Below are 20,187 nucleotides of genomic sequence, written 5' to 3' on the forward strand. Positions count from 1 at the left end.
CAGTGATTCCAAAAATACTGTTTTTTATTCACCAATCGGCTGCTGTACATGTTGATGATAATAATCCCAATAATGATAGTAATAATAATAACCACCATTTAAAATGTCACATTTGAATGACATCACTCACAGAGCTTCAGTCAGTGACAAGCAGTCAAACTATAAAACACGATGGGAAGTAAACAGGAAATAGCCTCTTAACCCTTTGCCCCAAAACACGGATATAAAACATACTCTCAGTACAATACAATAATAAACACACAGGTACGTCTTCCTGAAACAGGTTAAAGGTCAACTCTCAGTCCGATTCCTTGGGGGCGACCTGGCGGCGGCAGAGTTAGCATGCTAATGTGTCTGCGTGCTAACCAAGAGCAGCATTTCAATTGTAGCCATTTTATTTTGCCTCGTTCTCTCTTTGGCCCGTCGGTCTGCGAACAGCCAATCAGATCCCTCCGTTCGCGCCTCCGGCCTTTAGCTGCGTTCGTCCGATTCGCTGCCGCTGTGCCGCGAAGAGGCGGGGCTTACGGAGCTCCTGGGCTCCTGCTGCTGCTTAGAGGAGCTGGATAGGTCGATGGCCACCTCCTCCTCCACCTCCTCCTCCTCCACCCCCAGCGGCTCCTCCTGCCGAGCCTCGGCGGGGCTGCGTCTCTCTGGGGCGTCGCAGAACGAGTCGGGTCGGGACGGGTCCGCCTCCCGAGGACTGGGACACTTTTTGGTTATTTCTTGAGACTTCTTGTGCATTCCTGTGGGGACGGAGACGGAGAGTCAGAGATACCACATGTGTGTTCTTAGTTCAGTGTAATATACAATGTTATATATATATACACGCATACAAATGTGTACTTTAGTAGCATCCACCTGACCAGCTGGCGTTAAGACTCACTGGATTTATCTGAATTTTTTTTTTTGAGTCATGTGATCAAATTCAGAGAACTATTTTAATAAACATACATATTTTCACTTTAACTTAGTTATCTGCAGATGGAAACACAAGTGTATTTAAACAGTGTGTGCGTGTGTGTGCGTGTGTGCGTGTGCGTGCGTGCGTGCGTGCTACTGACGTGCATGCGGCTCACCGAGCAGCCATGGAGCGCAGGACCCCATCATGCCGTTCTTGGCCGAGTTGAGGATGGACTCGGGCAGCGGGATGGAGTGTCTCACCATCGCCCCGTACAGGCCGTACTCCGCCATCACGCTGCTGCGGCCCCAGCACTTCTCCCGCTTCCTCCACTTGGCCCGCCGGTTCTGGAACCAGACCTGCACCACGCGCACCGGGTCAGACGTCCACTACGTCCACTTAATCATCAACGTGATTATTTTCTATCATTATTATACTTCACCTTCATATTACTGTCGATCCTCTTTTTTAACATTCTTATAGTTTTCACTTGTATTATCTTTCTAATTTCTCTCGTTATTATTATTACCACAATTATAGTTGGAATTATTATATTTCATTGATTGCTCGATTTTTTATTTTCTTCTTATTAAATATTATTTTTAAATGATCAACAGACTGTGTTCCATTAATATAATAACAATAATAATAATAACAATATAATATAAGTTGACAGATGAATGGATGAATGTGTCTACCTGTATCCGGTCTTCAGGGAGCTCTGTCTTCATGGCCAGCATCTCTCGGGCGTACACGTCCGGGTAGTGGGCCTCGTGGAAGGCCTTCTCCAGCTCCTCCAGCTGGTGGGACGTGAACACCGTCCTGAGGACAGACAGACGACCCGCATGTTTAAACCTTCCACCTCTTAAATTCTTCTTCCCCGTGAAGGGCTCGTTGTTCCTGTGTAGATGTGAGCGTTTCAGGACGGAGGGTCATGTGTCCACACTGTAAAGCCCTCTGAGGCCAATCATTTAATTCATGTAATTTGCCATTTTGGGCTCTACAAAATAAAATGAATTGAATAAATAAATGAAAACATTTTAAAAAACAAAAACAATCGAATGTGAAATATTAATATAAAGTACTGTAGCGTGCCTGAAGTTCATAAATGTATATGGCTCTGTATAATAAATATCCTACAGATATGAGGCTCACCTGTGTCGCCTCTTCTTCCTCTTTTGAGAGTTCGCAGAGTTTTTGGAGTCGTTGCGGTCAGAGAGACACTCTTCATCTGCAGAAAACAGGAAACACGTCATCAGCCGTCACTCAACGTCAGCGTGAAAACGCTCACTGACTGATTCATCGATCTCGATTCAATCGAAAAGAAATAGACACATTTATTAATTATGAGGAATTTAACCCCCACAGGAATAAAAGTTTAAACAATGCTGAAACATCGTATTATTTTAGGATCCAACCGAACCGAATCCAGCCAGAAACAACATCCAGCGTTCCGCATCACAATACAACATATTCATCTGAAAAAGAAATAACGAGGACAACAAATGAATGCAGCTGCTGAAAGCTCGAACCGAGGCGGACTATTATTATTATTATTATTATTATTATTATTATTAATAGAAAAATATCCTTATAACAATAAAGCGATTTTAAATCGCCTCAGTGGATTTGTTAAAACGAAGTTTGCTGGTTTTAGAGTTTAATTGAACAAAAGTGAGGAAGCTTTAAAAGTGGAACGGAACCGAGGGGCGGGGGCCGCTGTACCGGAGTAGGCGTCTCTCTGGGCCTCCAGGTTCTGCAGGTAGTGGCTGTCGGCCCGGGCCTGTAACAGCGGCAGGTGTCCCGGCAGGAAGCAGGGCGCTCCGGCGGGCTGCTGGGCCGCCAGGCTGCACAGGAAGCCGAGGCCGAGCGGCAGTGACCCCCCCGGGAAGGAAAACCCGCCGAGTCCGCCTCCGACCCCGTGCGGGTCCGACCCGGGCCCCGAGCCCGCCACAGAAAGTCCCGAACCTGGGGGCCCGCCGGGCTGCTGCCGCGCCTGCAGGTCCGACTCCAGGCCAAGCAGGTCGGTGATGGCGAAGCCTTTTGACCGGAACCCGGTGCCGTTCAGTCGGGATTTATCGATCCCGAATCCCGCAGATAACATCTTGACCTTGGGCTTCTCTTCCAGCTCCTCCCGGGCCGTCATGCTGCTCATCAGGGGGCTGAAGTCCGGTCCTTGTGGTCTGAGATAAAGCGGAGGAGGAGGATGGACAGACCGGGACAGTCCGGCTGGCGGGCTCCATTTATCGGGCCCCGGTCTCCTGGATCACTGCCACATCCAATCAGAACCGGGAGTGGCAGAGGGGGCGTGTTCCTCCGGTCTCCTCTCAATCCCAGAGGATTAATTGCCACCAATTTCCCTCCAATCCGATCAGGATTTTCTCCATGAGGACAGAGGAGGGGACTTTTTAATTTACGTCGTTTATCTTTGATCAAAGAGACCAAGAGAGTTCAAACTAATCAATTACATGATGAGAAACAAATCCATTATATTATGATTTAATACACAAATCAATGAAAATAATGCTCAAATCGATTATCTAACGAATCACAAAACAATGATGATAGAAAGTAAAAAACAAATTTATTGAACCATCAATCAAAAAAACAAAAAATGATATGATGAAGAAATATACAAATCCAGTGATTTATGAATTAATACACAAATCTATTATATTATTACACAAATCTATTCCACTAGTAATTTGTATTATTGTGAATATAAAACACCAATCTAATGTAAATATGGCTATGCACTAATCACTCACATTGTGCATTTGGAATAAATTCATTTCTGATTTTTCCCACATGTGCGGGTTAATATCAATAATTTATTAAAAGAGTAAATAACAAGAACATGTCAGTTAATTATATTTCACAATATTGCATGGTGGTGCATGTTTATTTGGTAATACAGTATCATAAGATTAATTTTTCGAAATAAAAACTAATTAAATAAAAACATTTAAGTCTGATCAAATATTTTAAAAGTGAACTTTCAACCTCGGTCCAAGTAAACTGTCTCTATGTGTAACATAATAATTAAACACATAAATAAATGCACACAAGAAGAAACCAGATGAAATATGAACACACACACACACACACACACACACACACACACACACACACACACACACTTGTTCATTTGCAGACGTAAAAAAACAATGAAGCAGCTTCAGAGTTTATTCAGATTATAAATGTTTTAAATCAGAACATCAGTTGGACTCATGTAATCTGAAAAGAAGGTGCTGAGGTTGGATTAAACTGTGTGTGTGTGTGTGTGTGTGTGTGTGTGTGTGTGTGTGTGTGTGTGTGTGTGTGTGTGTGTGTGTGAGCGCCCTCCACAGAATCTTATGTTCATTTCTGAAACAATGTGGATTACCTTGATATGAGGAAGGAGATTGATTGATTATGTGCTTCTGAATAATCTCAGATTAACTTTTTTTATTCTTGTTCCTCTGATCTTTTTATCCTCGTCCTCACGTCGCTCTCCGTCCTTCGTCTCTTTATCGTTTTATTTCTGCCTTTTGTAATTATTCTGCAGCGACTGTCATCACTGATCTGAGATCAGGTTTAGAACATCATCAGTATAAATATAGTGAAGTGTTGATCAGTCAAATTACATAATTTCCTTCTATGTTTCTGGATTTATTCCTTGAGAGGCAAATACAAAAATACCCAATACTCTATTCCCATACAAGCCACAGTTAATAATTCATATCTGTGTATAATTATAATAATAATACGAATATATATATATATGAATTTGATGAGTTGTGGTTCATAAACTGTGTCGGTTTAGTATTAATAATAATAATAATAGTACATATGATATTGATGAGGTGTGGTTAATAATAAACATATGTGTTTATTAATAACCATGACCAGTTTATTCATCACAATAACCAGTGTTTATTGACACAAATATACTGTTTGTAAATTCCACTAACCAGTTTATTAATAACAATAAGCAGTTTATTAATAACAATGACCAGTGTTTAATAGCAATGACCAGTGTTTAATAACAATACACAGTTTATTAATTCCAATAATCAGTGTTTATTAATAACAATGACCAGTGTTTTTTAATTCCAATAACCAGTTTATCAATAACAATAAGCAGTTTATTAATAACAATAACCAGTGATTCGTAGTGGCAATAACCAGTGTTTATTAGTAACAATAACCAGTGTTTATTAGTAGCAATAACCTGTGTTTATTAGTAACAATAACCAGTGTTTATTAGTAACAATAAGCAGTGTTTATTAGTAACAATAACCAGTGTTTATTAGTAACAATAACCAGTGTTTATTAGTAACAATAGGCAGTGTTTATTAGTAACAATAACCAGTGTTTATTAGTAGCAATAAGCAGTGTTTATTAGTAACAATAAGCAGTGTTTATTAGTAACAATAAGCAGTGTTTATTAGTAACAATAACCAGTGTTTATTAGTAACAATAACCAGTGTTTATTAGTAACAATAACCAGTGTTTATTAGTAACAATAAGCAGTGTTTATTAGTAACAATAACCAGTGTTTATTAGTAACAATAACCAGTTTATTAATAACAATAACCAGTGATTCGTAGTGGCAATAAGCAGTGTTTATTAGTAACAATAACCAGTGTTTATTAGTAACAATAACCAGTGTTTATTAGTAACAATAACCAGTGTTTATTAGTAACAATAGGCAGTGTTTATTAGTAACAATAGGCAGTGTTTATTAGTAACAATAACCAGTGTTTATTAGTAACAATAACCAGTGTTTATTAGTAGCAATAAGCAGTGTTTATTAGTAACAATAAGCAGTGTTTATTAGTAACAATAAGCAGTGTTTATTAGTAGCAATAAGCAGTGTTTATTAGTAGCAATAAGCAGTGTTTATTAGTAACAATAACCAGTGTTTATTAGTAACAATAACCAGTGTTTATTAGTAACAATAGGCAGTGTTTATTAGTAACAATAACCAGTGTTTATTAGTAACAATAACCAGTGTTTATTAGTAGCAATAAGCAGTGTTTATTAGTAACAATAAGCAGTGTTTATTAGTAACAATAAGCAGTGTTTATTAGTAGCAATAAGAAGTGTTTATTAGTAGCAATAAGCAGTGTTTATTAGTAACAATAAGCAGTGTTTATTAGTAACAATAACCAGTGTTTATTAGTAACAATAGGCAGTGTTTATTAGTAACAATAGGCAGTGTTTATTAGTAACAATAACCAGTGTTTATTAGTAACAATAACCAGTGTTTATTAGTAGCAATAAGCAGTGTTTATTAGTAACAATAAGAAGTGTTTATTAGTAAAAATAAGCAGTGTTTATTAGTAGCAATAAGAAGTGTTTATTAGTAGCAATAAGCAGTGTTTATTAGTAACAATAACCAGTGTTTATTAGTAACAATAACCAGTGTTTATTAGTAACAATAGGCAGTGTTTATTAGTAACAATAACCAGTGTTTATTAGTAACAATAACCAGTGTTTATTAGTAGCAATAAGCAGTGTTTATTAGTAACAATAAGCAGTGTTTATTAGTAACAATAAGCAGTGTTTATTAGTAGCAATAAGAAGTGTTTATTAGTAGCAATAAGCAGTGTTTATTAGTAACAATAACCAGTGTTTATTAGTAACAATAAGCAGTGTTTATTAGTAACAATAAGCAGTGTTTATTAGTAGCAATAACCAGTGTTTATTAGTAACAATAAGCAGTGTTTATTAGTAACAATAACCAGTGTTTATTAGTAACAATAACCAGTGTTTATTAGTAACAATAACCAGTGTTTATTAGTAACAATAAGCAGTGTTTATTAGTAACAATAACCAGTGTTTATTAGTAACAATAAGCAGTGTTTATTAGTAACAATAACCAGTGTTTATTAGTAACAATAAGCAGTGTTTATTAGTAGCAATAAGCAGTGTTTATTAGTAACAATAAGCAGTGTTTATTAGTAACAATAACCAGTGTTTATTAGTAACAATAGGCAGTGTTTATTAGTAACAATAGGCAGTGTTTATTAGTAACAATAACCAGTGTTTATTAGTAACAATAACCAGTGTTTATTAGTAGCAATAAGCAGTGTTTATTAGTAACAATAAGAAGTGTTTATTAGTAAAAATAAGCAGTGTTTATTAGTAGCAATAAGAAGTGTTTATTAGTAGCAATAAGCAGTGTTTATTAGTAACAATAACCAGTGTTTATTAGTAACAATAACCAGTGTTTATTAGTAACAATAGGCAGTGTTTATTAGTAACAATAACCAGTGTTTATTAGTAACAATAACCAGTGTTTATTAGTAGCAATAAGCAGTGTTTATTAGTAACAATAAGCAGTGTTTATTAGTAACAATAAGCAGTGTTTATTAGTAGCAATAAGAAGTGTTTATTAGTAGCAATAAGCAGTGTTTATTAGTAACAATAACCAGTGTTTATTAGTAACAATAAGCAGTGTTTATTAGTAACAATAAGCAGTGTTTATTAGTAGCAATAACCAGTGTTTATTAGTAACAATAAGCAGTGTTTATTAGTAACAATAACCAGTGTTTATTAGTAACAATAACCAGTGTTTATTAGTAACAATAACCAGTGTTTATTAGTAACAATAAGCAGTGTTTATTAGTAACAATAACCAGTGTTTATTAGTAACAATAAGCAGTGTTTATTAGTAACAATAACCAGTGTTTATTAGTAACAATAAGCAGTGTTTATTAGTAACAATAAGCAGTGTTTATTAGTAACAATAAGCAGTGTTTATTAGTAACAATAACCAGTGTTTATTAGTAACAATAACCAGTGTTTATTAGTAACAATAAGCAGTGTTTATTAGTAACAATAAGCAGTGTTTATTAGTAACAATAAGCAGTGTTTATTAGTAACAATAACCAGTGTTTATTAGTAACAATAACCAGTGTTTATTAGTAACAATAAGCAGTGTTTATTAGTAACAATAAGCAGTGTTTATTAGTAACAATAACCAGTGTTTATTAGTAGCAATAAGCAGTGTTTATTAGTAACAATAAGCAGTGTTTATTAGTAACAATAAGCAGTGTTTATTAGTAGCAATAAGAAGTGTTTATTAGTAGCAATAAGCAGTGTTTATTAGTAACAATAACCAGTGTTTATTAGTAACAATAAGCAGTGTTTATTAGTAACAATAAGCAGTGTTTATTAGTAGCAATAACCAGTGTTTATTAGTAACAATAAGCAGTGTTTATTAGTAACAATAACCAGTGTTTATTAGTAACAATAACCAGTGTTTATTAGTAACAATAACCAGTGTTTATTAGTAACAATAAGCAGTGTTTATTAGTAACAATAACCAGTGTTTATTAGTAACAATAAGCAGTGTTTATTAGTAACAATAACCAGTGTTTATTAGTAACAATAAGCAGTGTTTATTAGTAACAATAAGCAGTGTTTATTAGTAACAATAAGCAGTGTTTATTAGTAACAATAAGCAGTGTTTATTAGTAACAATAACCAGTGTTTATTAGTAACAATAACCAGTGTTTATTAGTAACAATAAGCAGTGTTTATTAGTAACAATAAGCAGTGTTTATTAGTAACAATAAGCAGTGTTTATTAGTAACAATAACCAGTGTTTATTAGTAACAATAACCAGTGTTTATTAGTAACAATAAGCAGTGTTTATTAGTAACAATAAGCAGTGTTTATTAGTAACAATAACCAGTGTTTATTAGTAACAATAAGCAGTGTTTATTAGTAACAATAAGCAGTGTTTATTAGTAGCAATAACCAGTGTTTATTAGTAACAATAAGCAGTGTTTATTAGTAACAATAACCAGTGTTTATTAGTAACAATAACCAGTGTTTATTAGTAACAATAACCAGTGTTTATTAGTAACAATAAGCAGTGTTTATTAGTAACAATAACCAGTGTTTATTAGTAACAATAAGCAGTGTTTATTAGTAACAATAACCAGTGTTTATTAGTAACAATAAGCAGTGTTTATTAGTAACAATAAGCAGTGTTTATTAGTAACAATAAGCAGTGTTTATTAGTAACAATAAGCAGTGTTTATTAGTAACAATAACCAGTGTTTATTAGTAACAATAACCAGTGTTTATTAGTAACAATAAGCAGTGTTTATTAGTAACAATAACCAGTGTTTATTAGTAACAATAAGCAGTGTTTATTAGTAACAATAACCAGTGTTTATTAGTAACAATAACCAGTGTTTATTAGTAACAATAAGCAGTGTTTATTAGTAACAATAAGCAGTGTTTATTAGTAACAATAACCAGTGTTTATTAGTAACAATAACCAGTGTTTATTAGTAACAATAAGCAGTGTTTATTAGTAACAATAAGCAGTGTTTATTAGTAACAATAAGCAGTGTTTATTAGTAGCAATAAGCAGCTGGCGGGTGATGATGACACTAATTAGACCTGCTGCCTCAGTAAGCGATAGCAGTAATTCAGATGTTGCTGCTCCCGCCAGTTGTTGTTCATTGTTTTCCCTCACTATTGTTTACCGGCAACGGCAACAATAGTCTGGCCACGCGTGCCCCCCCCCCCCCGACCCCCCACCAGACTCCACCTACTGCCCTCTGTGGCCCACTAATTATTCATAAATGCACGTTTATGCAAATAACCCGGTTAGATTAACCTAATTCAGTGGTGTAAACAACTCGTGTGTCGGGATTACAGTTTTTAAATTAGACTGTCTGGAAGTCTGGACCATATACTTTTATAGGACCCCCCCCCCCCCCCCTCTAATTTACATTTGGTAATCTCAGCCTTTAAGTGCACGAGGCCAGACAAACAGAGAAAGCTACAGTCTGTCTGCATCATTAGCGCTAATGGCTAATGATTAAAACGTGTAATACTGTACGAGCAGCAGGCGCCACGCGTGCCGCTCCGCTACCTGATTAGCATCAAGTAGCTCACCTGATTAGCATCACAGGAGCTACATGATGCTAATCACTCCGATAACTGAGCAGAGTCGACTTGCTGAGACGTTCTTCAACATGTGAATGAAAACTTTCTCACAGTTTCACACACTTTCCTGACCTTTGACCTTAACCCCTAACCCCCCTCTCTTTCTGACCCTAATCCTTCAGATGCCGCTCACACTGATGCCATTTTGAGGAAACAACAGGAATTTGTTGACTTCTTTTCTCCTCCAGTCTTCATCACTGGTTCCTCTGGTGTCACATGTGAGGAGCAAGATGAGGAATGAAATGTTTGAACATGATGAAGATGAAGCTTCTTCTTCATCTCTTGATCAGAGTCAGAAGGTCAAAGTAAATCTGCATAACAAAAACATTTATATGAGACGAAGAAGAAGAGAATGATGTTCTACTTCTGAAGAGAGGAGTGAAGCTGCAGAGATGTAGACAGCGGCTGGTCCATGAGGCTCGTGGTCCCACCTTGAGTGACAAAAAAAAGTCTTTTATTATATTACAAATGCATTTTGTATATATTTGTGTTTTTTTTAACATGGAATATACCCAATAATATTTGTAAATTAAGATATCTGAGCTGATTCGGGCCAGGTCCAATCACCGATTAAAGATAAATGGGTCATTACGGCGTCCTAAAGTGTCCTTCAAGGAGACCCGACCCGAACTCGGAAGAGAGAAGAACCAGAGATCAGCCTCGCGATCAGACGCGGACCGCTTCTACACCTAGCGGGTTAGCTACATGCTAACACCATGTTTAGATGGTGACTTTAAATCAACGGGGACAGAATCCAGAGACGGGAGTAAGAGACATGAAGCAGAACGCTGCTTTACTGTGTTTGGAAGTGGAAAAAATGGTATTTATATCATATATTGTATATTGCTTTCTATATAAATGAATATACTGAATTGTATGAATGCGTCCGTATTATGTTAAATGAATGTTAAATATTTAACATGTTTCTTTGATACCTTTGCTCATAGTTTACTGGCTGGCCTAAACACAGCAGACAAAAGATGTTTGAATATAACAAATTAAGTGTTGTATTTTCTGGTTTGTTTTCTTATGTCGTCCATGAAGTTTAATCTTTAATGTTATATATTTCCTGTTCATCCTGATCAATGATTCAAAAAGTTGTTTAAGAGTTTCTGAGTTTAATAATTAAAACAACCAATGAAAGTGGTGCAGGAGGAAGCAGAGCAGATGGAGGAAGAGGAGGACGTCTGACTGACACGAGCCTGGCGTCATGACGACTGGCTCCTCCTCCTCCTCCTCCTCCTCCCCCCCCCCCCCCCCTCCCCCTCCTCAGGACTCTCTCTGGTTCCTCGACTCTCAGTAATCCACCAGTAATCTGCAGTGACCTGCAGGTGCAGCTTTTGACTGAGGGTCTGATCACGCTTGGTTCCAGTCCGGGGGGGTCAAGTTAAAACCATATGTCTCTGTTTGCTTCAGTTTGTAGAATATTAAATAATCCACCAGCCGAGAAGATTTATTTGTGGAGAATTGCACTTTTCCACTCTTCCTCTCAGCACCAGCTGTCATCTTCATCCAACCAAATAAAAGACAACGACAACAACAACAATTACAAAGATAACAACCACAAAAAGAAGCAACCATCATTATTACTATTATGCTAATGATAAATAATACATCTGAAAAGCTACTTCTTCTATAATAGGAAATAATAACAAGCATTATTATGGTTGGTTTGGAATAGTCTCAGTACACAGTGTTTATCCTACATTGTGAATTTCTCCATTGGACTAATGAAGGAACATCTCATCTCATCTAAAACCATTTAACACACCTTCATATATGATGACCTCATGGAAATACTTCAGCAGAAATGGCCCCAAATCAACCTGAGAGGACAGGAAGTCATTCATGTGCGCCGTGCTGCCTTCAGGGCCCCCGTGCTGCCTTCAGGGCCCGTTGGCCTCTCACAACCACCAAATGAGGCAAATCGCAGCGCCTTCATCTCCTCATGCTGCTGCTTATCTCATTGTAGCCTCCAATCCAAGTTAGCAGGGATTATGTCCCATGGAAAGGGCATTAAGGGACGGATAACCTCAGCCGGGAGGCAGTTAATCTCGCTGCATGTTAATGAGTCTTGTGGTGGATTGCTTAAATTAAAAGCAAATATCAACAGTCATTTGGCCTCAATAATGTGCATTAAGCGATTTGAGTTTAATCATGTGAGTGAACAACAATAAAATGAGCAGGTTCGCTGCCGTCCTGATCCGTCTGCAGCCTTCAAAGAAAGGAGCACTTAGCAACGGTAATAAAGCATTTCAAACCATCCATCAATCAATCAGGCGATAACGGATGGATGGATGGATTTATTAATCCTAGTAATTAAGTGGTTTCACTATTAATTAAACAGAAAGTAGTTCTCTATAAAACTTCATGATAATAAAGTTGTTCCGCTGAACTCGTTTGATGTTGAAGCGATAAATGTTTGAAATTCACTTCCTGTTTCCTTCTTATCTTTTGTTTCCCAGAATCCTTTGCGTAACGCGACCTGTGACACATAATGATGCAGAAGTTGAGCTTTGATTTGATTAAGATTTTGGTGCAGCTTTGCAGAAACTCCAATCAACAAATATTAAAGATCAGCAGCTCTCAAACAATATGTAATCTAACAATATAATCCGACTTCAAACATCACGTCTGAAACATGTTGCCTCGGCAGAGAAATGATTAAACTGCTGTAATATAATCAAAAATAATATGCAATATTTAATCAATAACACAAACTTTAATATGTAAAAATAAATAATATACAACATGAAACACATTATCAATAATATGCACTATATGACACTGAATAATAAATCATATAAGTTACTGAAAATAGAGTGTAAATGTTTTGTGTAATGTAAAGTAATATAATCAAGAACTTAAACATGGAATCATTTGTTTCATCATCTGATGAAATGAAGTATGATTGAAGTGAACATTTGAATAAACGACTCAGATCAGACTGATGTGTTTTGTGCTTTCACAAAACACATGTACGTGTACTGTATGTACATGTACAGTATGTACATACTGTACATGTACATACAGTACACGTACATACTGGACACGTCAACATATTGACGGCTTAGTGCTGCATATCAATTGTTTTCTGACTTTTACACAAGCTCATTGCTGTCATGACATCTGGACGGATGTTTCAAACACGCAACATCTGCATTCCCCGTCACAGATCTATAAACCTCTCTGTCAGGGTGCAGTTAGCTTAGCATGCCTCCCTCAAGTGAAGCACTTTGATTGCATTTCTGTTTCCGAGTTGAGCTTTTGGGTTCTAGTACCTGTAATCCTTACAATCAGTGCTCTACTGGTGCTCTACCACTGCTCTACTGGTGCTCTACCAGTGCTCTACTGGTGCTCTACTGGTGCTCTACCACTGCTCTACTGGTGCTCTACCACTGCTCTGCTGGTGCTCTACCACTGCTCTACCACTGCTCTCCTGGTGCTCTACTGGTGCTCTACCACTGCTCTCCTGGTGCTCTACTGGTGCTCTACCACTGCTCTACTGGTGCTCTACCACTGCTCTACCACTGCTCTCCTGGTGCTCTACTGGTGCTCTACCACTGCTCTACTGGTGCTCTACTGGTGCTCTACCAGTGCTCTACTGGTGCTCTACCACTGCTCTACTGGTGCTCTACTGGTGCTCTACCAGTGCTCTACTGGTGCTCTACCACTGCTCTACTGGTGCTCTACTGGTGCTCTACCAGTGCTCTACTGGTGCTCTACTGGTGCTCTACCAGTGCTCTGCTGGTGCTCTACCACTGCTCTACTGGTGCTCTACCAGTGCTCTGCTGGTGCTCTACCACTGCTCTCCTGGTGCTCTACCACTGCTCTACTGGTGCTCTACTGGTGCTCTACCAGTGCTCTACCAGTGCTCTACTGGTGCTCTACTGGTGCTCTACCAGTGCTCTCCTGGTGCTCTACTGGTGCTCTACCACTGCTCTACTGGTGCTCTACTGGTCCTCTACCAGTGCTCTCCTGGTGCTCTACTGGTGCTCTACCACTGCTCTACTGGTGCTCTACCAGTGCTCTACTGGTGCTCTACTGGTGCTCTACTGGTGCTCTACCAGTGCTCTACTGGTGCTCTACTGGTGCTCTACCAGTGCTCTGCTGGTGCTCTACCACTGCTCTACTGGTGCTCTACCAGTGCTCTGCTGGTGCTCTACCACTGCTCTCCTGGTGCTCTACTGGTGCTCTACCACTGCTCTACTGGTGCTCTACCAGTGCTCTACTGGTGCTCTACCACTGCTCTACTGGTGCTCTACTGGTCCCCTGCATGCAGCATCCACACAGAGAATGCAGGACCTCCTGCTGCTCCTCTTGTCATCTGGTTGAGCTGCTTTATATCAGCCAATCCAATTTCATTCTGGAGCAGGACTGCTTCCTTGATGAGAGCTGAGGGGATGAGAGAGGAAAATCACTTTGTGTCATTATGTAATGTTGGAGCGGGGCAGCAAATATAATAATATTAATGGGATAATTTAATGCAATTTTCTTTATTTGATGCACTCTGACTCTGACGGCTAATCTGAAGGCATTGTTTAAAATAGATTGAAAAATGAAAGACAGGTAATCCTTCCCTGAGGTCAGCCGGACGGACGGGAACTCAGTTCATGTTTGATTTTCTTCCTCCACAACGTTATCATCTGTCGCTTTACCAAAACACAGCGTTAATTATTCACTGCTCTTAAGTGTAGACCTAATAGCTTCAGCTGGAGGGATGAGGGTTCAAATCCTATTTGGACCGCTTGAGTTTCAGATTGACCTCTGGCTTTTGGTCAGAGTTTTGTAGACCGCTAGGAGCCACAGCCAGTCTCTCTTCAGGGTACCAGTCCCAATCTAATGGCCGGCTGGGCGGATTTACCAAGACATGGAGACAACGTTACGATGTCTCTCATCTCGCCTTCCCTCCTCCTGGTCGGAGCAGGTCGCCTACGTTTCAGAGGAGTGTTTCATAAACCGTGGTCTTGGAAAGTGGTCTAATATGAACCTCCTCTCTGGAGAAACACTAGAGACCCTGTGATGTCATCACGGCGGAACACTGGTGTTTGTTATGTGTCATCGCTTCCTGTAATAGACAACAAACAACCACCTGATAGCGCTGGCTGGTGTGAACCAGGATTCACTGGAAGTGGTTGTATAATATTTGGTAAATCACATAATGCTCCATGACTGCACTCATGATGGTCATTTCAAGAGCGAACGAACCAGATCTGACGAAGACGCTTTTTAGTACCTCCGTCCTGAAGGATCGGGGTCCCCCAGGGAAGCAACCCGGGTCCACTGGTCTTTCATAATGCCTCATATACAGTATTTAAACTGGAGAGGAGACACATTGTGACTTCAATATTTCTTTGTTGGAGGTATTGTGAAGTATCTGTATTCCTGAACTAATCCTGCTTCCTGAAAGTGTCCCGCAGGTTTATTTCTGTCCCTAATGGCTTGTTTTCTGGACTAACCAGCGGAGTTAAGCCCTCAGCACAAGAACACGCCAAATAATAATGAAAATAATGGATGGAAACCCTCTAAGCTGCCTCTTAATGTACCCACAGTTGTCTAATCCAGATCTTATTTGTTCTGTTTTCCTGCGGGATGAGATGGTGTTTAATCGACTTTGGGGGAATTAGTCATTCCTTATTACCGTCGTGGTTTTTACGGGACTTTCCTGGAAAATCCCATTCAACACACATTTTAATTTCATTTGAGCAGCTCAATCATGTTGAGGGCAATGTAAATAATCCTATAACAGTAATCATCATTTCTTTTCCTTTTTGTCCTCGTTGATTTTTTCCTCCGAAATTAAACCGGCAGATTCACTCTCCTTTATTGGTTTAGAAGCTCTGATGGTTTTATAGAATGTTATCATGACCCCAATTACTCAGAATATTTCTTCAGTTAATCTCACAAACCCCAAAAGCTTCTGCTTTCATCTTTTAAAAATGTTTCTCTTTTTGTCTTTGTCTCTTTTTTCTTTTGGATCTTAAAATCCTTCAATTAAGAAACAAAAAAACAAAGCCTGTTGTGTTTCGAAGAATTCTTATTCTTATTCTTTCTTCACTTTAAATGCACTTTTGAATTTTGGCGTGAGCAAGTGTGAGACATTTGGGGATAAAGAAATGGCTCTCTAGCGCCCCCTGGAAGTGCTCCGTCTGGGGACATTGTTGCCCTATTTCACTGATTGAATTATTCACACAGGTGCTCTTGGACATGCTCTACAAAGTGTCATCATGTGTGCAGTAGTAGTAGATCTTCCGCCATTTTGAATTTTGTGAAAAACACGTTTTTGCTAATTCCTCCCAGACGCTGTCCGATTCTTCAAAGTTCAAAGTTTCTAGGGAGTAAAGTTATCAAAAGCTTGTTGATATCTCATTATTTATCAAAGTTATGGAACAATGAGGTTTGTAAGGGGTGTGGCCTAATAGTTACAGACCCATAACTTCAAAAGTAATTGGCCTGTCCTCACCAACCCTCTCGCCACATTGAGTCCGTTAGCATACGCTAATTCTTTCACAATATTTGAACATTAAGGGGCTGCAGTCCTTCTCTGTATTTTAGAGAGTTTAAATACGAACAATTTCAAATTCGGGCAAATTGACCCTGACACCTGTGTTTTTGTGCAGCTACCTGGCCGTGGCCTGGCATCCAGTTTGGCCGATTTCCGTCGATCGTCTTGAAAATGTAAAATGTTATAACTCCAGGGAACATTCAAATTTCTCCCCAAAATGTCCTATTGATGATAGGGTGAGGCTTGGGTTGGCCTTAAAGTCTTCCCATGCAGTGAAACAAATATATTGGCATAAGGAAAAGGTTTCACACTTTGATGAGCTATTGAGTCATTTGATCTTATCGACCTTTAAATGTGTGCATTAAATAAAGCCTTAAGACTTTGATGATGATGATGAATATTGGGAGTTTTTGAATAACGTTGTTGCCGTGACAACGCGGTCTTCGCATGAAAGGTCAAGCAGATATTTCAGTGCTTTGGCAAACTCAAAGCCTCTTCTGTCAGTGTCCGAGTGGATGACATTAAAGAGCTCAGAAGTTGGCTCAGAAGTGGTAAATTGCCTCCATAGCGCCCCCCGAAGTAGCCCCAGCGTCCTGTTTGACCTACATACATGACGATTCTTGGACATATGTATGATAGGCAGACTTAAAATAAGTCTCCTGGCATCACGCTCTAAAATGAACAGCAAGTCAGTTCTCATTTCTTTTGTGAATATTCCCTCTATTTTTCGCACTTTCTAGACACGTGTCATACATGTTTAAATGCTGCTGTCTTCGGCATGCAGAGACAAGACATGTGCCAGACCGCTACTCAATCACAACGGCATGTACTTCACAAGTTAATGATTGTGTTTAGCAACGGTGGTGTATCAGCTGGTGAGTTGTTCTGTTTAGCCAGACGCCCGTTCCAATCCATCTATTGGGATTTCTTTTTTTTTTTGACCGCTGCCCCCCCGACATGCAAGGGTTCCAGCTTTATGATTCATGATTGTTATTATTGATTGGTTATTATTCATATTGATTGTTTATCATGTATTGTTTGTTGTTATTGGGTCCAACGTGTTGCACCGTGACATCACACACGTCTCAGTGAGAGCTGTGACAGCGTGTCGTCACATAATCACAGCTGGTGAATAAGTTTAAATAAGGCAGCTCGGTCCAGATGTTCCCCGCCTCGTAATCCACGCGCACGTCTTACAAGATGAAAGTGGAATCTTCCATCAATTATGATCCAAACATACTGAATAATATCCTGCAGAAATCCCTCCAATGATTCCCTCATAATCCTCCTGATGGGATCACATGACCCAGATACATGGTCACATGACCCAGATACACAGGTCACATGACCTCGTACTCTGCACCTTCACGTCACTTCTCATAAATCTATACATCTGTAATCATCATTTAACATTCCAATATGACAATTTATTGATATTCATTCATCAGTTTGATTGATCATGAATATTCATAAATCATATAAATATATATGATATATATACATACAGTAAAAATGTCTCTAATATTTAATGACTGATATGTGAAAGGGAATTATGAAATTATAATCATGATTTCATCAATACATATTCTTTCTGTGTCGATTAATAGCTCATTATTGACTCAATTGGATGTAATTGTTTCTAAATGTCATTTGTATGTGAATCTGTGACCTTAAAGTCCCTCAACACAGATTACTGAACCATTAACCTCCATTAGCGGGAGAAGAAGCAGGAGGTGAGAGCGGCAGGGAGAGGAGGAGGATTCAGAGGCATGAATAAACTAATAAATGATGACTGACCCTTCATGGGGTTTATCCTCTGGAGGACAGCACATTTCACAATCATCCCACTATATTATTATATTTCTGACCTGTTATTCTGTAAAATTAACAAAATAAAGGTTGAAAGATGGTCAATGGCACATTCAATGACAGTCAAATTTGTTAAATAAGTAAAGTAAGTAAAATAATCTTAAAATTCCACCATCAGATGTAACCTCCATCAGATGTAACAACCATCAGATGTAACAACCATCAGATGTAACCTCCATCAGATGTAACAACCATCAGATGTAACAACCATCAGCTGTAACCTCCATCAGATGTAACAACCATCAGATGTAACCTCCATCAGATGTAACATCCATCAGATGTAACCTCCATCAGATGTAACAACCATCAGATGTAACCTCCATCAGATGTAACAACCATCAGATGTAACCTCCATCAGATGTAACAACCATCAGATGTAACAACCATCAGATGTAACCTCCATCAGATGTAACCTCCATCAGATGTAACAACCATCAGATGCAACAACCATCAGATGTAACCTCCATCAGATGTAACATCCATCAGATGTAACCTCCATCAGATGTAACCTCCATCAGATGTAACAACCATCAGATGTAACCTTCATCAGATGTAACCTCCATCAGATGTAACAACCATCAGATGTAACCTCCATCAGATGTAACAACCATCAGATGTAACCTCCATCAGATGTAACAACCATCAGATGTAACAACCATCAGATGTAACCTCCATCAGATGTAACAACCATCAGATGTAACAACCATCAGATGTAACCTCCATCAGATGTAACAACCATCAGATGTAACCTCCATCAGATGTAACAACCATCAGATGTAACCTCCATCAGATGTAACCTCCATCAGATGTAACCTCCATCAGATGTAACAACCATCAGATGTAACAACCATCAGATGTAACCTCCATCAGATGTAACCTCCATCAGATGTAACAACCATCAGATGCAACAACCATCAGATGTAACCTCCATCAGATGTAACATCCATCAGATGTAACCTCCATCAGATGTAACCTCCATCAGATGTAACAACCATCAGATGTAACCTTCATCAGATGTAACCTCCATCAGATGTAACAACCATCAGATGTAACCTCCATCAGATGTAACAACCATCAGATGTAACCTCCATCAGATGTAACAACCATCAGATGTAACAACCATCAGATGTAACAACCATCAGATGTAACAACCATCAGAAGTAACCTCCATCAGATGTAACAACCATCAGATGTAACCTCCATCAGATGTAACAACCATCAGATGTAACCTCCATGAGATGTAACCTCCATCACATGTAACAACCATCAGATGTAACCTCCATCAGATGTAACAACCATCAGATGTAACAACCATCAGATGTAACCTCCATCAGATGTAACAACCATCAGATGTAACCTCCATCAGATGTAACCTCCATCAGATGTAACAACCATCAGATGTAACAACCATCAGATGTAACCTCCATCAGATGTAACCTCCATCAGATGTAACCACCATCAGATGTAACCTCCATCAGATGTAACAACCATCAGATGTAACCACCATCAGATGTAACAACCATCAGATGTAACCTCCATCAGATGTAACCTCCATCAGATGTAACAACCATCAGATGTAACAACCATCAGATGTAACAACCATCAGATGTATATGATGGCAGTAATAGTTAAAATCCCTCTGGTCATCATCAGTTTTGTTCAAAGTTGCTGTAGCATCGATCGGCTTTAAGTTCCCTCTATCTTTAAGTCTTAATATTGTTAAGTAAATATTGCTTACAAGCACCAGGTGTCTCACTGAGACATGCAGACTCACAGTTCTTCATCATCTAAAACGTAAATGACCTTGTGTCTCCTGCACCCAGCAGTAAGATAATGTAAGGTTGGAGGAATGGATAAATAAGTGGAGGTTACAAATTAATTTTGTCATTGTGTAAGTGCTCAACCTGCGTCACTGATGTTTCTTTTTCTTTGACTGAGATTCAAAGGAAATCTGGTC

At 38.7% G+C, this 20,187-nt stretch overlaps 1 protein-coding gene and 1 long non-coding RNA gene across 3 annotated transcripts; both read right to left on the reverse strand.

Moving 5' to 3' along the window:
• Positions 1-6: 6 nt before the first annotated feature.
• vsx1 (visual system homeobox 1 homolog, chx10-like) lies at positions 7-3,182 on the reverse strand. 2 transcript variants are annotated; one of them, XM_040179496.2, is made up of 5 exons: positions 2,624-3,182; positions 2,054-2,129; positions 1,597-1,720; positions 1,077-1,257; positions 7-743 (listed from the first exon to the last, which is right to left on the reverse strand). In XM_040179496.2, the coding sequence occupies exons 1-5, from the start codon at positions 3,051-3,053 to the stop codon at positions 472-474; spliced, it is 1,083 nt and encodes a 360-aa protein (XP_040035430.2). In that variant the 5' UTR covers positions 3,054-3,182; the 3' UTR covers positions 7-471. The 2 variants fall into 2 exon arrangements, with proteins under 2 accessions (XP_040035430.2, XP_077960474.1); XM_078104348.1 differs by having other exon boundaries at positions 1,062-1,257; positions 2,624-3,126.
• Positions 3,183-9,634: 6,452 nt separating this feature from the next.
• LOC144409458 (uncharacterized) lies at positions 9,635-12,172 on the reverse strand. Its single transcript, XR_013467900.1, has 3 exons — positions 11,628-12,172; positions 10,221-10,287; positions 9,635-10,135 (listed from the first exon to the last, which is right to left on the reverse strand). It is a non-coding gene; the product is annotated as an uncharacterized LOC144409458 (long non-coding RNA).
• Positions 12,173-20,187: the final 8,015 nt, after the last annotated feature.

Source organism: Gasterosteus aculeatus, chromosome 6, assembly GCF_964276395.1.
Source record: "Gasterosteus aculeatus chromosome 6, fGasAcu3.hap1.1, whole genome shotgun sequence".
NCBI lineage: Eukaryota > Metazoa > Chordata > Actinopteri > Perciformes > Gasterosteidae > Gasterosteus > Gasterosteus aculeatus.

Bases quoted from the DNA above. Each gene is read 5' to 3' on its own strand.
- vsx1 (XM_078104348.1), bottom strand. From the start codon at position 3,053: ATGAGCAGCATGACGGCCCGGGAGGAGCTGGAAGAGAAGCCCAAGGTC. The intron at 2,130-2,623 runs GTACAGCGGCCC...TGTTTTCTGCAG, and splicing joins CCAGAGAGACGCCTACTCCG to ATGAAGAGTGTCTCTCTGAC. The intron at 1,721-2,053 runs GTGAGCCTCATA...GTCTGTCCTCAG, and splicing joins AGGAAGAAGAGGCGACACAG to GACGGTGTTCACGTCCCACC.